Source organism: Schistocerca americana, chromosome 2 (genome assembly GCF_021461395.2).
Source record: "Schistocerca americana isolate TAMUIC-IGC-003095 chromosome 2, iqSchAmer2.1, whole genome shotgun sequence".
NCBI classification, from domain to species: Eukaryota; Metazoa; Arthropoda; class Insecta; order Orthoptera; family Acrididae; genus Schistocerca; species Schistocerca americana.
The window spans coordinates 706,835,391-706,855,152 of NC_060120.1; the positions used below are offsets into that span (position 1 = coordinate 706,835,391).

General features: G+C 38.0%; 1 protein-coding gene across 1 annotated transcript in view; it reads left to right on the forward strand.

The window, feature by feature from the left end:
* LOC124595810 (anoctamin-4) overlaps nt 1-19,762 on the forward strand; it is a 148,502-nt gene that overhangs the window by 54,898 nt on the left and 73,842 nt on the right. The window contains exons 6-9 of the mRNA XM_047134704.1: nt 4,639-4,805; nt 7,229-7,446; nt 8,125-8,286; nt 11,256-11,399. Of these exons, the coding sequence (XP_046990660.1) occupies nt 4,639-4,805; nt 7,229-7,446; nt 8,125-8,286; nt 11,256-11,399 (691 nt within the window). The remainder of the gene's footprint in view (nt 1-4,638; nt 4,806-7,228; nt 7,447-8,124; nt 8,287-11,255; nt 11,400-19,762) is intronic.

Consider the following 19,762-nt stretch of genomic DNA (forward strand, 5'->3'; position numbering starts at 1 on the left):
AATACTGTGACTAACAACCACTACACGCATAATTGTTCAAGTACTCATTGTCGGCGTTTCTTCAATTCGATGCCATACACCTTCTTCAAATTCAGCCATGTGACATTGCCATGGAGCACCACAGTCCTGCCTCCTCATGATGGAAGTACCTGTTTCTCAGAGCCACTGCATAAGTTGGGCAAATAGTTTGTGTGATGGCATGCTACATTGTATAAAACATTTGTGATACAGCTGATTAGCAGTTTTTCTGTTACCTTGAGCTTTGCCATACTTAAGAAGCATATCTTTGTATTCCAAAAAAGTGTAACAAACCATTTTTACTGTATCAGAGACACGCAGGCATTGAATAAATCTCACAGCAAGGCAGACGTTAAGTGATATCAAGCGACCATCTGGTGTAGTACACATCATCCATCTACTCTATTGCATATCAGACAAGCAATTCTGAGACTTTTCTTTTTCCCTCAGCAGAAGTGGATGGGTTAAATATCTGAATTGAAACCATCATAGCACAGAAATGGTACATTTCCAGTTATGGGTACCTATTCAAATATTATGTACTCATGCTGTTAAATTTATTGCTTGTGAGGTTATAGGATCCAGACGATAAAGTTCCTCATTTTGCCAGAGGTAGTTTGTTGTTACAGTATATCAAAACTCTATTTTGAAATCAGTGTTATTTATTTTTCTTCATATTTCTTCTTTCAGATTTCTACAATGGTTACAAACTTCATTTCACCAAAATAACATTAATAGTCACACATTGCAGAGCCAATTACTTTTTGCTGGGTGAATGTTATGGAATTGGTACCTTCTAGGTACAATAATTTCATAATCATAACATGAATTTTAATAAAATTAATAGAAAAACAATAGCTATTAAACAGTAGTAATGAATTTTCAACATCAATTTGGTTTTAGATTAGAAGTTTTTGGAATATGACAAGACGAAAGAGAGGACAGGAGAGAAGTAGAGAAATGGAAAACACTAGTAGGGATAGAAGGTATGTATAGGGCTGGAGTAGGAGCAGGGAAGTGGATAGGTAGGTGGAGGATAGGGACTAACAAAGGTTGAAAGCAGGGTGATTTCAGGAACAAAGTATATGTGTAGGGAGAGTTCCTATCTGCCAAATTCAGAAAAGCTGTTATTGGTAGGAGGAATCCAGATGGCACAGGCTGTGAAGCAGTCTTTAAAAATGAGTCACATTATGTTGGAGGATATGTTAAGCAACTGGATGGTCCAGCTGTCTCTTGGCCACAGTTTGTTGGTGCCCACTCATGAGGACAGACAGCTCGTAGTCATCACACCCACATAGAAAGTGGCACAGTTGTTGCAGCTTAATTTGTAGATCACATCACTGCTTTCTCATGTGGCTATGCCTATGATGGGATAGGAGATCTCTGTGACAGGATTGAAGAAGGTCTTACCAAGAGGATGTATGGGACAGGTCTCGCATCTAGGTCTATTGCAGGGATATGACTCATGAGGCAAGGGGTTGGGAGCAGGTGTGGAGTGAAGATGGACAAGGATGTTGAGTAAGTCCAGTGTGTGGTAGAATAGTGCTGTGGGAGGAGTGGGGAACATATTCCTCATTTTAGGGCCTCAAAAGAGGTACTTGAAATCCTGGCAGAGAATGTGATTCATCTGCTCCAGTCTTGGTGGTACTGAGTTGCAAGAGGAGTGCTCTGTTGTAGCTGGACAGCTACAGAGACTACTCATTCTCCACCAGTATTTCATATAGCTCTCATTGTGCACTGAAACCAGAAATATGCTTACCACTCCTTCCACAGTGGTATTCAAACACCCTCTGAACCTAATCAACATCCTTGTCCACCCCTACTCCATCCTTGCTCCCATCCCCTTGCCACAAGGCTCATATCCCTGCTATAGACCTAGATACAAGACCTGTTGGATACTTCCTCCCAGTTCCACCTACTCCAGTCCTGTTACGCCCATTTCCTATCCCATCAAAGACAGAGCCATCTGTGAAAGCAGCTTTGTGATCTACCAACTATTCTGCAACCACTGTGCCACTTTTTACATGAGCATGACAACTAAGAAGCTGTCTGTCCACATGAATAACCAATGGCAAACTGTGGCCAAGAGACAGCTGGGCATCCAGTTGCTGAACAAGCTGCCAACATGATGTGCCTCACTTAAATGACTGTTCCACAGTGCGTGCCACTTGGATTCTTCCTACCAACACCAGCTTTTCTGAATTATGCAGGTGAGAACCCTCTCTACAACATATCCTTCATTCCTGTAAACTCATTGGTCTCAGCTTTCACTACTCCCTGTCCTCCACTTACCTATCCACTTCCCTGCTTCTCATTCAAGTACTACACTTGCCATTGCAGCTAATAGAGTTTGCCCTTTCTCTACTTCTTGCCTCTCCCCCTTCCTCTCTCCACCAACTCCAGCACAGCCTCCTGACATTGCACCTAGCAGCCCTATTTTGTCCCATCACATCCCTGCCTGCTGCCACAGACAGCACTGCATTATCCTTTACCCATACCCTACTATTCCTTCCCCTCACTGTCCAAAGCCGTCTCCTTACCATGACCACACATCCCAAAAGATTGCTGCTCATGTTAGGTGCAAGTGCAGTTAGGCCTCAGCTCAGAGAGACACTGACCATGTGTGTGTAAATTGTGCTTGTGTGAATGTGTGTATGTTCTACTTCAGAAAAGTACTGTGTCCAAAAGGTTATATGTAAATATTTTAGAAGTCTTTTCCATTGTGCCTGTCTGCGACTCAGTGGCTCCTCTTTGTGGTGAGTAGCAATCTATCCTTTCCATACTATTGTTGCTATTACATCATAAACTTTCTGCTGACTTTGGTCAATAGAAAACTGCATCAGATAGTTTCTAAAATGAAATTTTCACTCTGCAGCAGAGTGTGCGGTGATACGAAACTTCCTGGCAGATTAAAACTGTGAGCCATACCTAGACCTGAATCAGGACCTTTTCCTTTCACATGCAAGTGCTCTACCAACAGAGCTACCCAAGCATGACTCATGATCTGTCCTCACAGTTCTACTTCCACCAAATAGTAAACTTAATTCTCTGAATCGAACAGTTCATATTCAGAATTTTACATAATTCCTGATACTTTGCACCATGTAAGTTGATGCAGTGTTTAGCACACATATCATATTTTGGAGTAGAAGATACTGAATTCCTATTAGAGAATCCAATTTGGAAGTCCCTAAATCACTTTATAAGGATGCAGTGTAATTCCTTTGCTGCTCATTGGTAATTGAGGTAGTTCTCCATTATTTACGAATTTAGTGTTGATAGGGCATTACATTCTAATTTTGTTTGCTGTCACGTATATTTGTGTACAAAGAGGAATCAAATGAAAACAACAAAGTTGTGTTTGCGTGAGTATGTATGTGTGTGTGTTTGTTGTCTAATTTTGATGAAGGCCTTACTGGGTGAAAGCTGTATTTGTGACAGTCTTTTTGTTGTGCTTATATGCAACTCAGCATCTCCACTAAATGGTGAGTGGCAACTTTCCTTTTCATAATATTGTTACATTCCTTCCTAGATTTTCCATTGTTTGATAGATCTGTCCTGTACATATAACATATACTGATATTTTTTCCAGTGATGAAAAGTCTTTTATTAACTAATATCCATCTTTGTACAAAACTACACAATGGTAACTGCCTGTCAATTCACTGTGTGTGTGTGTGTGTGTGTGTGTGTGTGTGTGTGTGTGTGTGCATCTGAAGAAACATGCTGGAGGATGACCCTAGCCCTGAAGAATCTCAAATTATTATTCATAAAGAAAATATTATCCTAAATGACAGTCCTATATGGACAGATCACTGGCACACAATTGATGATGTAACTCTACTCTTTCATACCATTCATAGATGTGCATGACTGGTTGGTGAAATGTAATTGTGCACACAGTGAAATATACCTTCAAAGATGAGAATAGACATCACTCAAAGGAACTGTATGATGTCTATGGATGAAACGTGATGCAAACATACAGACTAAACGTCAAGTGACACAATATGCTGAGCAAACACAAATCATTGCAACATAATAAAAATACCAAACATTTCACAACCACAAATGGAATGTTACTCATCCTCTTGTTTAAAGGGACACTACATCCCATTTATGATACTTGGGGAATCTCCTGCATCTGCTCATTACTGTGATGTTACTTTCTGTAGCATACAATTTAAAACAAGTGACCCAGACATAATTAGTAAAGATGAAATTACATACATCACAATTCAGCATAGAAACTATCCAGGAGTTGCACAATGAGCCACTATAATGCCTTGATGTATCAGATCATAATTCCCAGGTTTAGAAAAGCTACATGGAGATGCAATTAAGACAGTAAAGCAGTGATGCTACCAACAGTAAAAATCTAAACAGTGTACAAAAACTCAGTGATCAGGATATGTGTCTGAATTCTGATCATAATTATGTTGAATTCAAATTCCTTTAGTTGGCTATTTTTCCTTATTGTCATTTGACTGAAACTGATATTAATCTACCTTTCCTTTTTGAATCCTGTCCTCAGATAGTGTTAATTCATCAATTAAATCTTTAAACAATAATTTCTATCAGTATTCATATTGTTTGTGTAACTGATTTTTATGGTTTCAGCCTGGAGATCTGTAATAGGTCTGGACCTGGCAATATCACACTCTGTCCACATTGTGACAAAGCATGTCCTTTTACCAGACTGTATCAGTCATGTACATTTGCAAAACTCACATATCTGTTTGACAATCCAGCTACTGTCTTCTTTGCTATTTTTATGTCTTTCTGGGGTAAGTTACTTATTTATGCTTCATTTTGATCCATAGCATATGTCACTGTATGAAATATTAAAAACTTTAATGTTGAATTAAACACACCATGAGACTGGTATATAGCAGAGGTGAAAACTATGTTGGGGTTACCAAAGGTGAGGAAAGTGACAGTGCCACCAATGGGAATTATATACTATTTTATTTATTTGAGTAAGCACAGTGAAAAGCTATTAAAGAACTTAGATGTGACTTAGTAGGTATGTGGGTGTCAGACTACACATCCAAAGATTCACATGGTTCTCTTAGAAGAATGTACACCATCTGTAGACATTGCTATGGTCCAATTCCATACACGCCACACATGTCCCTGTGAATTTCACTCAGTTTATGCCCTTTGGGTCACAAATATCAAACTGCTCTCTGATGCTCTTCACAAGCTGATGACAGTAACATGTGTGCTACTTTTGTTTCATAGTTCAGGCTTCATTTGCTAGAGCTGCATATGAAAACAAAATACTCTCTGTAGAGCAAACTTCAAACTATATTGTCATGCAATTTCAACACTCCAACTGTGATATAAGGGGGGGGGGGGGGGATTATTTTGATCCTACCTCTTATGCTGTATTGTCCTCACAAGCTTTGGAGCTTATTCACAGATAGGTTAATGCAGAAAATGTTGAATTAAAAATATTTAAGTAAGGTTACAAAAGAATAACATTTGTATTATGAGGAGAACTCATGTCTGGTGATAACATTGTTGTGTTTTCTATAACTGAATATAATTTTGGGTTGGTAAAATGAATATGAAAGAAGAATTCATTATCAGCCACTAGATATAAAATGTTCTTGCACATAGATAAAACTTCAAACAGTAATATCAACTTTGTCTAAAATGCAAAAAGAAAGACAATTTCTGATACATATAAATACTATTATTTCATCCCCAGTACCATTGGTGGAAATGTGACCCAAAATGCAAATGAAGCTAATGAGTAATATGAACAAAATTAAATGAAACTGGACAAACTGAGATACAAAATGTGGATGGTAATATAGTATTACAGGCCAAATCAGATATTGCTAATGATGATTTGTTTGCATTTTATAATACCTGAAGTAATGTTCAAAATAATGTTACGGAGATATACTTAAATCTGTACATGAATTGTATGGAATTGCGGAGGTCCACTGGAAGTTGGCAGCATGAAAAATAGAGAGTAATAACGTATTCCATACCTCCTATAGCCGCATTGATGCATTTTATATTACAGAACAAAAAATTAAAGTTACACAGAGTAGAAGAATTTTGGGTTAAAGTCAACTGATGTGCCTCTTGATGTAAAATAATAAATGCTATATAAAATCTCAAAGTTAAGTATAGTAACTGAAGCATTTCACTATACTTGAACTTTTTGTTTAGTTTCTTTTCTGTTAATAATACTTTAATAACAGTACACCACCCTCAGTCAAAATCTTTATTTTTGTATTTAAATCTAAAGAATTTCAGAGATACAGCTCCATGTTAAAGGACTGATTGATGTTTTTGCGAGTTAAATCTTCAGTTTATCACCTAGCAGTAAATGAACAACACATTCGTAAACCAAAAACTGTGTCATTCCTTTATAGTCAAGTGATAAAAGGTGCAGAGATGCATCTCAAAAAAACAGTCAGTCCTTAAAAATATAGGTGCTGCTCTGAAATGCATTGGGCATAAATAGATAAATAAATGAATGAAAAGGGTGGAGTATAACTGACACACTTCTAAACTAGTTGCAGAAGGCTGCAGTTGAGTCAAATAAAAGCTACTATGACTAACTTGTATTGGTAAATATAGTTCACATATGACAATCTTATGAAAAGGATAGTTGCTATGCACCATATGGCGGAGATGCTGAGCTGCAGATAGGCACAACAAAAGGACTGTCACAAAATAAGCTTTCAGCCAACAAGGCCCTTGTCAAAAGTAGCAAAAGTAGACAACACACACACACACACACACACACACGCGCACACACACACACACACACACACACACACACACACACACACACACACACACGACAGTCTCTGGCAGATGAAGCCACATTACGAGTGTAGTATGGCTCCAGCTGCCAGAGACTGGTCATGTGTGTGTGAGAGTTGGTTTGCATGTGTGTGTGTGTGTGTGTGTGTGTGTGTGTGTGTGTGTGTGTGCATGTGTTTTGTCTACTTTTGACAAAGGCCTTGTTGGCTGAAAGTTTATTTTGTGGTGACAGTCTTTTTGTTGTGCCTATCTGTGAATCAGCATCTCCGCTATATTGTGAGTAGCAGCTACCCTTTTCACAATAATGTTACATTCCATTTTGGGTTTTCCACTGTTTCATTTCACATATGAGTTTCTTTTTTCTGAACTGCTCATTAATATTAATATTCTCCTGATAAAATTCAAATGATTTTTGTAGCTACCACCTTTCTTGAACTCTGGAAACGGCGACAAGCAGTAATTGTGTGGGAATGGGACTTGCAAAATGCTGAAGAAGATGAAGAACCAAGACCAGAATTTGAGACATCAGTTAAAACATTCCGCATCAATCCAGTCACACATGAAAAAGAGCCATATCTTCCCACATGGAGCAAAGCTTGGAGGCTTCTGGCAACTACTTCAGTCGTGTTTCTCATGGTGAGGTTGTTATAGACAGTGTGAAACTGTAGCTTAATACAAATTAATTAATGTTGAACTTCTATTTAACACATGTTTTTAATAAATCGTAGTATAATTAAATTGTATGTTAGTTGGTGTTTGTCATAGACTCTACAGTACAGCCACAATGGTTGTTAGCTGCTTATTAGTGCTTGTTTGCTAAAAAGGAAGCAGCCTGTCTGCATGTGCATAATTTTTGTGTTCGCTTTGCTCTGATGAGAAACAATTGGCTACTAACTGTGCCAGCTATTATGCACTGCTTGAACTTTGAAAGTGAACCGATGCTTTGTTGTGTCACATTGGAAATGGTCTACAATTTGTTTCTGACAATGGAAGTTCTGATTTGGGGAGGGTGGGGGGGGGGGGGGGGGAGGCGGCTTGCTTGGTTCTATGGTGTGAAATCTCTGCTAAAAATTAATTTTAATTTAAATAGAATGATTTATCACACACAGTGTCGAATCCAGCATTTAATGGGGAATTTGATTACAGCGTCTTCAGTAACTGTAAGCTGGTCACAATTGATGATTAACATATAAAAATACTCTGGACTTTAATTTTATTTAAATTAGTGTTAGTGTATCTAATTTTACCAATTTTGTGATAATTAAGAGTGGTAACTCTCATGAATTTTTTGCAAAACTCATACTATTCTTTCAGGTTGTTGTTGTGATGGGGACAGTTCTAGGAACAATAATCTACAGAATTGCACTAATAACAGTGTTTCATAGCAGTGGAGGTTTCTTCAGTACACATGCCAAGATTTTCACATCGGTCACAGCTGCTGTTATCAACTTAACGATCATCATGATTCTGACACGGGTAATATTACAAAATAAGTAATGAACTATAGAAACAAAATTTCTGCTATATTACTTTAAACTTTTATTGTTATTCTATTGTACATTCCATTTCTTCTTTACAAGTAACAAAAACTGCAGTAAGTAATTACTATCCATATAGCAAAGACAGGGTGATCCTAACTCTTTAAAACATTACTGACTGCAGCACTCTGTTGATGTTAAAATATTCAAAGATGGTTTCAAATAATGAAAAACCTGTAATTTAAGAATAATATGCTCCATCTTGATAATGCTAAATTTAACATATTTATATCACATTTTTCTGGAACTGTCCAAGGTAATAAAGCAAAACATTGCCAGGATATAGAGTCATATCATGTACATTCACTGTTCTAGTGTCAAGTATCAAACATTGTTAGGAACACTATATCAATTTTTTAATGAAGGTCTTAAAAATTTTTGTAATTGAAAAAAATATTTTGCTATCTCTACCATTGTAAATCCACATAAACATAGTACTGTTCTAAGTGGTAAAAATTTCAGTGTTAGGTTAAATAGTTTCTGGCATAGTGGGAAACTTTTTTCAATTAAAAAGAAAGAGATAGAGAAGAAGGAGGAGGAGGAGGAGGAGAAGAAAGAGATAGTTTTTCATAAATCACATTTGAAAGTTGAAGTAAAGGAAAACCCACAGTTTAATGAAGAGACACACTAAAACTCTCCAGCTTTGTGATCTTTATCTTCTTGAAGATCAACCAGCCACTGTCTCTTTCTCTGTCTCAGGGATCTTATTGCTTCTATTATATTTTTGACCATAATTTCTGCCTTGGATACTCATCATCTATTCAGCTCTTGGAGGACTGTTTCTGAATTGTGGCCAGACTTAATTTCAAATTGCTTCAGAACCTTTATTCTGCCTGCATTTCCATTATTGAAGGTGATCACAGCATTGTTGACCCCAGTCTTCAGGGTTTTCAAGCCAACAAATACAGTTTTGGGCACTCTGTTCCATACAACATTGTTGAAAGACTGATTTACATTTTGAGTTTTTACTGTGAGGCATTTCTTCAAGAGATCTGGATGTGCTACGTCTGTACACATTGACTTTGTTACTGTTCCAACAGCTTCAGGGATGGTGTTTCCATGGGTATATTCAGTTACTGCTGCCTCAGCTTTGTAGTATTTACAACCGCCAATTGAAAACAAGCTGTGCAGTGGCTACTAATCACTTGATGTCTTGTGGAAAAACATTGTCATTACTGCTTTTCTCATTCCTTCCAGGTTGTTTGTATTCTGTCTAGTGGCTTGGCCATAGTATTCACTAACCTGATATATTGTTTTGTCAGTCAAACATGATCTAAATGTCTTTCCATCTTCAAGCTTTTTGCAAGAAAAGTTCTGCCTGATTTTAAGCAGTTGGGTATCCATTAGTTTTGCACATGATAGAGTCTTTCCAACTTTTGAAGTTTTAGGTCATCACAGAGCTTGCTGTCAATTATTGATTTGAAAAACTGGAATCACAGTAACGAATAAATAAATTTAGCATAAAAAACCCCAGATTATTCTTGAGGGAATTGAAAGATCTTCACAGCTGAGGCACTTTCTATTCCTCCATTGGATCCCTCATATGCTTTGCGACACTTGTGTTCATACAATCATGTTTTTTTGTTTTTTTTCCATTAATTATTGGTACCCACTTTTGTGCGGCCTTGGAAATGTTTTGACAATACTTCCATGTCAAGCACCTTTCTGATATCAGTACTTATTGCAGTGGCAAAAGAATTTTTTGATTGATGGTCCCTTTTCTGCCATGATCCATCAAATTCAGTGCAAATGTCATTGTTTCTATCGGTGTCCCCCCTCCCCCCCCCCCCCCCCCCCCCAAGTGCTTCTGCTGTTCCAGATTTCATTGGCTCTCTGAAGTTACTTTTACTGTTTCTCCAAACGCATCTGTGTATCATGATACATTAGTAGGAGGCATGACAGACTGATAAGAGCACACAATCTCTAATATTCATCCCAAGAAATTATTGTTTTCACATCTGAGTGACTTACTCACATGTACAGATCTATGGAACAAGTATATAAATAAATAAAAATAAATAAATAAATAAACAGATGTCCAAAATTCGCTCTTATTCTCACGACTTAATCAAGAGACTTCCCAACAAAGAACTAAACCATTTCCTTCGAAGCCATTTTCAGAAATTATTATCTCTTCACCATACAAATTACAACATGCAGATTGATTAAAAATTGTTTTTAGTACACTTGAACTTAATATTATACTGGTTTCACTGTACACTTCACTACTGTTCACATAACTTTGTTCATTGTTGCTTGCCCAAATCTCCATTCTCTGGATGTAAATTTCCAACAGGATACGTTCAGTAGAATCTATTTTCCTTGTTTCTTCTCTTCTTAAATATTTCCTTTGGTGGAGTCATATTAAAGAGTGAAACACATCTCAATGAGCAACAAGTCCAAATATACACAACGAAAAGTGTAATGCACCTTACAAAATGTGGATGATACCATGCTTTATAGCACAAACAGGAAGTGATATCACAACAACCAATGAAACAGCTACTGCAGCAAGACATTCATAAAGCACTGCCTTCTGGAGCGAACAGTTCCCAAGACATCTTGCCGGAACTGAACAAGTGCTCATACAACCTATAGAAATTACTTGTGTAGTAAATTATTTCAAAATAAATTAAAAATACTTGGAGTCCTCCAAACTCAATGAAACATACATCAAATTAAATAGAAAACTCCAAACAACAATTTTCCATAAAAAATAAAAATCTACATTTTATATCCACTCAAACCTTCGTATTTGCCATAAGACAGATATTTATTCACTACATAAAGAGAGCATTGAGCAGCATAGAAGCTCATCTAAAAATAAATTGTTAGATAAGAGAACCTGTTATATTAAACAAAATGTATGGCTGTATAATGACTTAAATCAATACAATTTGTTTACAGCTATATCAGAGAATTGCAACACTTTTGACAAACCTAGAGAATCCCAGGACTCAAACAGAATATGAAGACAGCTACACTTTCAAGATATTTGTCTTTCAGTTTGTGAATTTCTACTCCTCATTGATCTACATAGCTTTTTTCAAGGTAAGCTTTTTTCCTTCTTCATAATTATAAACATTGCCAGTGAAGGTAGAAAACCATGAATGGTTATAATAGGCCACACTGTCAGTATTATTCATAGTTTTTGTCCTTCATTTAATGTAGACAATTAATAGTAATTGACAAATGAAGTGAAGGTACAGTGTCCGCAGCTCGTGGTCGTGCGGTAGCGTTCTCGCTTCCCACGCCCGGGTTTCCAGGTTCGATTCCCGGCGGGGTCAGGGATTTTCTCTGCCTCGTGGTGACTGGGTGTTGTGTGATGTCCTTAGGTTAGTTAGGTTTAAGTAGTCCTAAGTTCTAGTGGACTGATGACCATAGATGTTAAGTCCCATAGTGCTCAGAGCCATTTGAAGGTACAGATAGTATCACTTAACTTTAAATTCTGTCAGCAGAAAATGTAAAATCCACAAAAAAGAATAAGGTATCATAAGAAATCATTTTAAAGTCATATTTAAAATTATTAAACAAAAAACAAATGAAGATAATGTAAAAAATATCTTAAATTCATGTCCGAAACTGGCTATGACATGGAAAAAAATGTGCTTAAGCTATGAAATATAAAATGCAATGAATTATTTATATTTTTACCAGTATTCCTGTGTTTTAAAACAAAAAATGAAATGCAGTTTTTCTGTTCCTACAGACAGCATGTGCAATCAAGATTTGCATCTTCATGCATACAACTGTAAAAGTATTACAAAGTTGTTAGATTTATGTGGATCATTTAGCCTTCTGGCTTCAAATGCGTGTTTAGTAATACACTGAGGTGTCAGGTGACATGGGATACCTCCTAATATCATGACAGAGCTCCTTATGCCTGACATAGTGCATCAACTCGACTCAACATGTCATTAATTCAACTATTGGTTGGAAGTCCCCTGCAGAATTATTTAACCTTGCTGCTTGTATAGCCATTCATAACAGTGAAAGTGTTGCCGATGCAGGATTCTGTGCATAAGTTGACCTCTTGATTATGTCCCATAAATGTTGGATGTTATTCATGTTGGGTGATTGGGTGGCCAAATCATTCACTCGAATTGTCCAGAATGTTCTTCAAACCAATTGTGAACAATTGTGGCCCAGGGACATGGCGCATTGTCATCCATAAAAATTCCATCAGTTTTTGGGAACATGAAGTCCATGAATGGCTGCAAATGGTCTCCATTTCCAGTCAATGAATGGTTCATCTAGACCAGAGGATCATGTCCATTTTGTGTAAACACAGCCAACACCATTGTGAAGCCACCACCATCTTGCTCATTGCCTTCTTGGCAACTTGGGTCCATAGCTTCATGGGGTCTGTGCCACACCCAAACTCTACCATCAACTCTTACCAACTGGAATCAGGACTTTTCTGACCATGCCACAGTTTTCCAGTCCTTGAGGGTCCAACCAAAATGGTCATAAGCACAGTAGAGGTGCTGCAGGTGATGTCGTGCTGTTGGCAAAGACACTTATGTTGGTCATCTGCTGCCATAGCCCATTAATGCCAAATTTTACCACACTGTAATAAAAGATACATTGACTTCTGCAGTTATTTCATGCACTGTTGATGTCTGTTAGCACTGACAACTCTATGCAAATGCCACTTCTCTCGGTCATTACATTGTCTGTGGTGAAAGATAATGCCTGAAATTTGGTATTCTTGGCACACTCTTGACTCTGTGAATCTTGTTGTTGTTGTTGTTGTTGTGGTCTTCAGTCCTAAGACTGGTTAGATGCAGCTCTCCGTGCTACTCTATCCTGTGCAAGCTTCTTCATCTCCCAGTACTTACTGGAACCTATGTCCTTCTGAATCTGCTTAGTGTATTCATCTCTTGGTCTCCCTCTATGTTTTTTACCCTCCACACTGCCCTCCAATGCTAAATTTGTGATTCCGTGATGCCTCAGAACATGTCCTACCAACCGATCCCTTCTTCTTGTCAAGTTGTGCCACAAACTCCTCTTCTCCCCAATTCTATTCATTACCTCCTCATTAGTTATGTGATCTACCCATCTAATCTTCAGCATTCTTCTGTAGCACCACATTTCGAAAGCTTCTATTCTCTTCTTGTCCAAACCATTTATTGACCATGTTTCACTTCCATACATGGCTACACTCCATACAAATACTTTCAGAAACGACTTCCTGACACTTAAATCTATACTCGATGTTAACAAATTTCTCTTCTTCAGAAACGCTTTTCTTGCCATTTCCAGTCTACATTTTATATCCTCTCTACTTCGACCAACAACAGTTATTTTGCTCCCCAAATAGCAAAACTCCTTTACTACTTTAAGTGTCTCATTTCCTAATCTAATTCTCTCAGCATCACCTGACTTCATTCGACTACATTCGATTATCCTAGTTTTGCTTTTGTTGATGTTCATCTTATATCCTACTTTCAAGACACTGTCCATTCCATTCAACTGCTCTTCCAGGTCCTTTGCTGTCTCTGACAGAATTACAATGTCATCGGCGAACCTCAAAGTTTTTATTTCTTCTCCATGGATTTTAAAACCTACTCCGAATCTTTCTTTTGTTTTCTTTACTGCTTGCTCAATATACAGATTGAATAACATCAGAGATAGGCTACAACCCTGTCTCACTCCCTTCACAACCGTTATTTCCCTTTCATGTCCCTCGACTCTTATAACTGCCATCTGGTTTCTGTACAAATTGTAAATAGCCTTTCGCTCCCTGTATTTTACCCCTGCCACCTTTAGAATTTGAAAGAGAGTATTCCAGTCAACATTGTCAAAAGCTTTCTCTAAGTCTACAAATGCTAGAAACATAGGTTTGCCTTCCCTTAATCTTTCTTCTATGATAAGTTGTAAGGTCAGTCTTGCCTCACGTGTTCCAATATTTCTACGGAATCCAAAAAGCTTTCTCTAAGTCTACAAATGCTAGAAACATAGGTTTGCCTTCCCTTAATCTTTCTTCTATGATAAGTTGTAAGGTCAGTCTTGCCTCACGTGTTCCAATATTTCTACGGAATCCAAACTGATCTTCCCCAAGGTTGGCTTCTACTAGTTTTTCCATTCGTCTGTAAAGAATTCGCATTAGTATTTTGCAGCTGTGGCTTATTAAACTGATTGTTCAGTAATTTTCACATCTGTCAACACCTGCTTTCTTTGGGATTGGAATTATTATATTCTTCTTTAAGTCCAAGGCGATTTTGCCTGTTTCATACATCTTGCTCACCAGGTGGTAGAGTTTTGTCAGGACTGGCTCTCCCAAGGCCGTCAGTAGTTCTAATGGAATGTTTTCTACTCCCGGTGCCTTGTTTCAACTTAGGTGTTTCAGTGCTCCGTCAACCTCTTCACGCAGTATTGTATCTCCCATTTCGCCTTCATCTACATTCTCTTCCATTTCCAGAATATTGTCCTCAAGTACGTCGCCCTTGTATAGGCCCTCTATATACTCCTTCCACCTTTCTGCTTCCCCTTCTTTGCTTAGAACTTGGTTTCCGTCTGAGCTCTTGATATTCATACATGTGGTTCTCTTTTCTCCAAAGGTCTCTTTAATTTTCCTGTAGGCAGTATCTATCTTACCCCTAGTGAGATAATCCTCTACATCCTTACATTTGTCCTCTAGCCATCCCTGCTTAGCCATTTTGCACTTCCTGTCGATCTCATTTTTGAGACGTTTGTATACCTTTTTGCCTGCTTCATTTACTGCATTTTTATATTTTCTCCTTTCATCAATTAAATTCAATATTTCTTCTGTTACCCAAGGATTTCTACTATCCCTCGTCTTTTTACCTACTTCATCCTCTGCTGCCTTCACTACTTCATCCCTCAGAGCTACCCATTCTTCTTCTACTGTATTTCTTTCTCCCATTTGTGACAATTGTTCCCTTATGCTCTCCCTGAAACTCTGTACAACCTCTGGTTTAATCAGTTTGTCCAGATCCCATCTCCTTAAATTCCCACCTTTTAGCAGTTTCTTCAGTTTTAATCTACAGCTCATAACCAATAGATTGTGGTCAGAGTCCACATCTGCTCCTGGAAATGTCTTACAATTTAGTACCTGGTTCCTAAATCTCTGTCTTACCATTATATAATCTATCTGATACCTTCTAGTATTTCCAGGATTCTTCCATGTGTACAACCTTATTTTATGATTCTTGAACCAAGTGTTAGCTATGATTAAGTTATGCTCTGTGCAAAATTCTACCAGACGGCTTCCTCTTTCATTTCTTTCCCCCAATCCATATTCACCTACTATGTTTCCTTCTCTCCCTTTTCCTACTCTCAAATTCCAGTCACCCATGACTATTAAATTTTCATCTCCGTTCACTACCTGAATAATTTCTTTTATCTCATAGATTTCATCAATTTCTTCATCATCTGCAGAGCTAGTTGGCATATAAACTTGTACTATTGTAGTAGGTGTGGGCTTCATGTCTATCGTGGCCACAATAATGCATTCACTATGCTGTTTGTAGTAGCTTACTCCCACTCCTATTTTTTTATTAATTATTAAACCTACTCCTGCATTACCCCTATTTGATTTTGTATTTATAACCCTGTATTCACCTGACCAAAAGTCTTGTTCCTCCTGCCACCAAACTTCACTAATTCCTACTGTATCTAACTTTAACCTACCCATTTCCCTTTTTAAATTTTCTAACCTACCCGCCCAATTAAGGGATCTGACATTCCACGCTCTGATCCGTAGAACGCATTTTCTTTCTGCTGATAACAACATCCTCTTGAGTAGTCCCCACCCGGAGATCCAAATGGGGCACTATTTTACCTCTGGAATATTTTACCCAAGAGGACACCATCATTATTTAACCATACAGTAAAGCTGGATGTCCTCAGAAAAAATTACGGCTGTAGTTTCCCCTTGCTTTCAGCTGTTTGCAGTACCAGCACAGAAAGGCCGTTATGGTAGTGTTACAAGGCCAGGTCAGTCAATCATCCAGACTGTTGCCTCTGCAACTACTGAAAAGGCTGCTGCCCCTCTTCAGGAACCACACGTTTGTCTGGCCTCTCAACATATACCCCTCCATTGTGGTTGCACCTACGGTATGGCCATCTGTATCGCTGAGGCACGCAAGCCTCCCCACCAACGGCAAGGCCCATGGTTCATGAGGGGTTAATAAATTTATCAAACACAAAATATCTAATCTTGACTGTTGTGTCCAATTGCTGTCAAAACTGAAAACTAACATACATTTTTACTTAAGCTGGCTTAACAGTCTCTGTTAAGATATTCATCTATAGAGTAGAAGGAGTTTCCCATCAAAAAGTCTTTCAAACTCTGTTGAAATCGTGCTTTATCTGAAACCAAGTTTTTGATGGTTGCTGGCAATTTATTTAAAATGTGTGTTCCTGAATATTGGACCTCTTTTTGGTCTAAGGTGAGTGATTTTAAGTCTTTATGTAGATTGTTCTTATTCCTAGTATTGAAACTACGTATTGAGCTATTTGTTGGAAATAGAGATGTATTACTTGCAACAAATTTCATTGAGGAATAAATATACTGAGAAGCAGTGGTCAGAATACAGAGCTCCTTGAACAGGTTTCTATATGATGTTCTTGAATTTACACCACAAATGATACTTATCACATGCTTTTGAACCCCAAAAACTTTTTCTCGGTTTGATGAGTTGCCCCAGAATATGATCCCATATGACATACTAGAATGAAAGTAAGCAAAGTATGCAAGGTTTTTTAATTTTATATCACTTACATCTGACATCATTCTCACTGAAAATACAGACTTGTTTAGGCACTTAAGCAATTCTGTGGTACGCCCTTCCCAACTGAATTTATTATCGAGTTGTAATCCCATAAATTTAAGACTGTCAACCTCTTCGATTTGCATGTCTTCATATGTTGTACACATGCTGGAAGGAAATCTCTTACAGGTTCTGAACAGCATACAGTGGGTCTTACCAAAGTTTAATGACAATGAGTTAGCTTTAAACCACTTATTAATGTCAGTGAAAATCTGATTAGCAGCTATTTCCAAATCTGTACTTGACTTGCTACTTATTGCAATGTTTGTATCATCTGCATACAAAACAAACTTAGCATCTGGCAATGTAACAGATGAGAGGTCATTAATGCACACAAGAAAAAGCTACACTTGTCACAAAGCCTACGACAGCCATGAAAATGTCCTTGTGGTATGTCCTCAGCACATGCAGTGGTACCTGTTAGATAGCTGTGTCTGTGTGTGTGTGTGTGTGTGTGTGTGTGTGTGTGTGTGTGTCTGAGCATGTGTGAGCTCATACCTTTACACACACAGTACTGTGCATAATACTGCCTACTTTGTAAAGAAATAATAAGCAACCAGTTGCATAAAGGAAATTTAATTTCTAAAAATACATGTGCACTCTTAAAAGGTCAGTTTTCCTTACATGGAAATCCTATAGCCAAATTAAAAAAAGTTATCAGACACATAGTCACAGAATATTTTGAAGACCTATTGGAAAAAAAAACATAACTGGTACAACATATTCAGATGTTTGAAAACAGAGTAGGCAGCTTAGTATTTTATCCATCTTCAGTAACTGTAGTTGTATGTAACAAAATAATAAGCAACCAGCAACATAAAAGAAATTTAATTTATTTACCAGTTTCTTGCACTTAGTGCCCTTCTTCAGAAGGTTATACCTATTGCATTATTTGTGAGTGTCAACAAGAAGAGGCATACAGCAAAATGCCATATTTTTTAGGACCAATGCAACAAACAAAGGGTTTGTATGTCATCCATTTTATAGATAATTTTCTAAAAGTCTTCCTGTGAATCTCAGCCTATCACCTATATTACCTACAAAAATTTTTTTGTGTGGTAATTCCACTCTATGTCACACTGGATGGTTACTCTTATGTATTTTGCAATGGTTACAATTTCCAGTGATTTGTCACCAGTAATATAATCACATAATAGTGGCATTCTTCACTTACTTAGGCACTGTGTGTCACATTTATTTACATTCCATGTTAACTGCCAGTCCCTGCGTGAAACATCAATCCTTTGCCAGTTTTCCTGGCTGATGTCCATAGACGTTAAGTCCCATAGTGTTCAGAGCCATTTGAACCAGTTTTCCTGCAGTTCTTTATAGACTTACGACATTGCTACCTTCTTACAGACAACTGCATAATCTGCAAACAGCCTCATGGGAGCTTCTAACATTACACACAAGCACATTTATATACACAGACAGAAAAAATCACAAAACCAAGAACAAGTTGTACAATGTAAATTAAATTTGGTATGCATACTTCTACACCTGGAAAATGACACCATTTGAAATTCATGCCAGTTGCATAAGAGTGAGACTAAGAGTGCCAGTATGAGGATGCAAATAAGGTTAGCTTTAAATACATGCTGTAACAATCATTAGCATAAGTTACCTCCGAAATTGGGCATGTTGAGTTGATGTTAGTCAAGAATGCCTTTAAGGCAGCAAAGATGTCATTACCAACAACTCACGGAGTTTGAATGAGGTCATGTAACAGAGCTACAAGAAGTTGAATGTTCCTTCTGCAATATTGCAGAAATACTTGGCAGGAATGTTGCTACTGTGCATGATTGCTGACAGTGGTGGTCACGAGAGTGTACAGTCACAAGAAGATTGGACTCCTGATGACCACGTGGCACTACCAAGAGGGAGGACATCGTGTTTAGCATTTTGCTCTGGTGCCTCGTACTTCATCTACAGCAACAGTTTGAGCAGCAGTTGGCACCAAATGGTGCTTCATACTACATCTGCAGCAACAGTTTTAGCAGCAGTAGGCACCACAATGATTCAATAAACTGTTGCAAATTGGTTCCTTCAAGGACAGCTCCTAGCCAGAATCCATGTGGCATGCATCCCACTGATACCAAACCAGTGTCATTTGCAACTTCAGTGTTGTCAAGCAAGAGCTCATTGGAGGACAGGGTAGAGGTCTGTTGTGTTTTCTGACTAAAGCTAGTTCTACCTAGGAGTGAACGAGCTATTGAGGGAACGATCTATTGATACATATTCAGCATGGTTTCAGAAAACATCGTTCTTGTGCAACGCAGCTAGCTCAAAGTAATGGCTGCTATCGGCAGGGGATCTCAAGTTGATTCCATATTTCTAGGATTCCGGAAAGCTTTTGACGCTGTTCCTCACAAGCGACTTCTAATCAAGCTGCAGGCCTACGGGGTATTGTCTCAGTTGTGCGACTGGATTCATGATTTCCTGTCAGGAAGGTCACAGTTCGTAGTAATAGACGGCAAATCATCGAGTAAAACTGAAGTGATATCAAGTGTTCCCCAGGGAAGCATCCTGGGACCTCTGCTGTTCCTGATCTATATAAATGACCTGGGTGACAATCTAAGCAGTTCTCTTAGATTGTTCGCAGATGATGCTGTAATT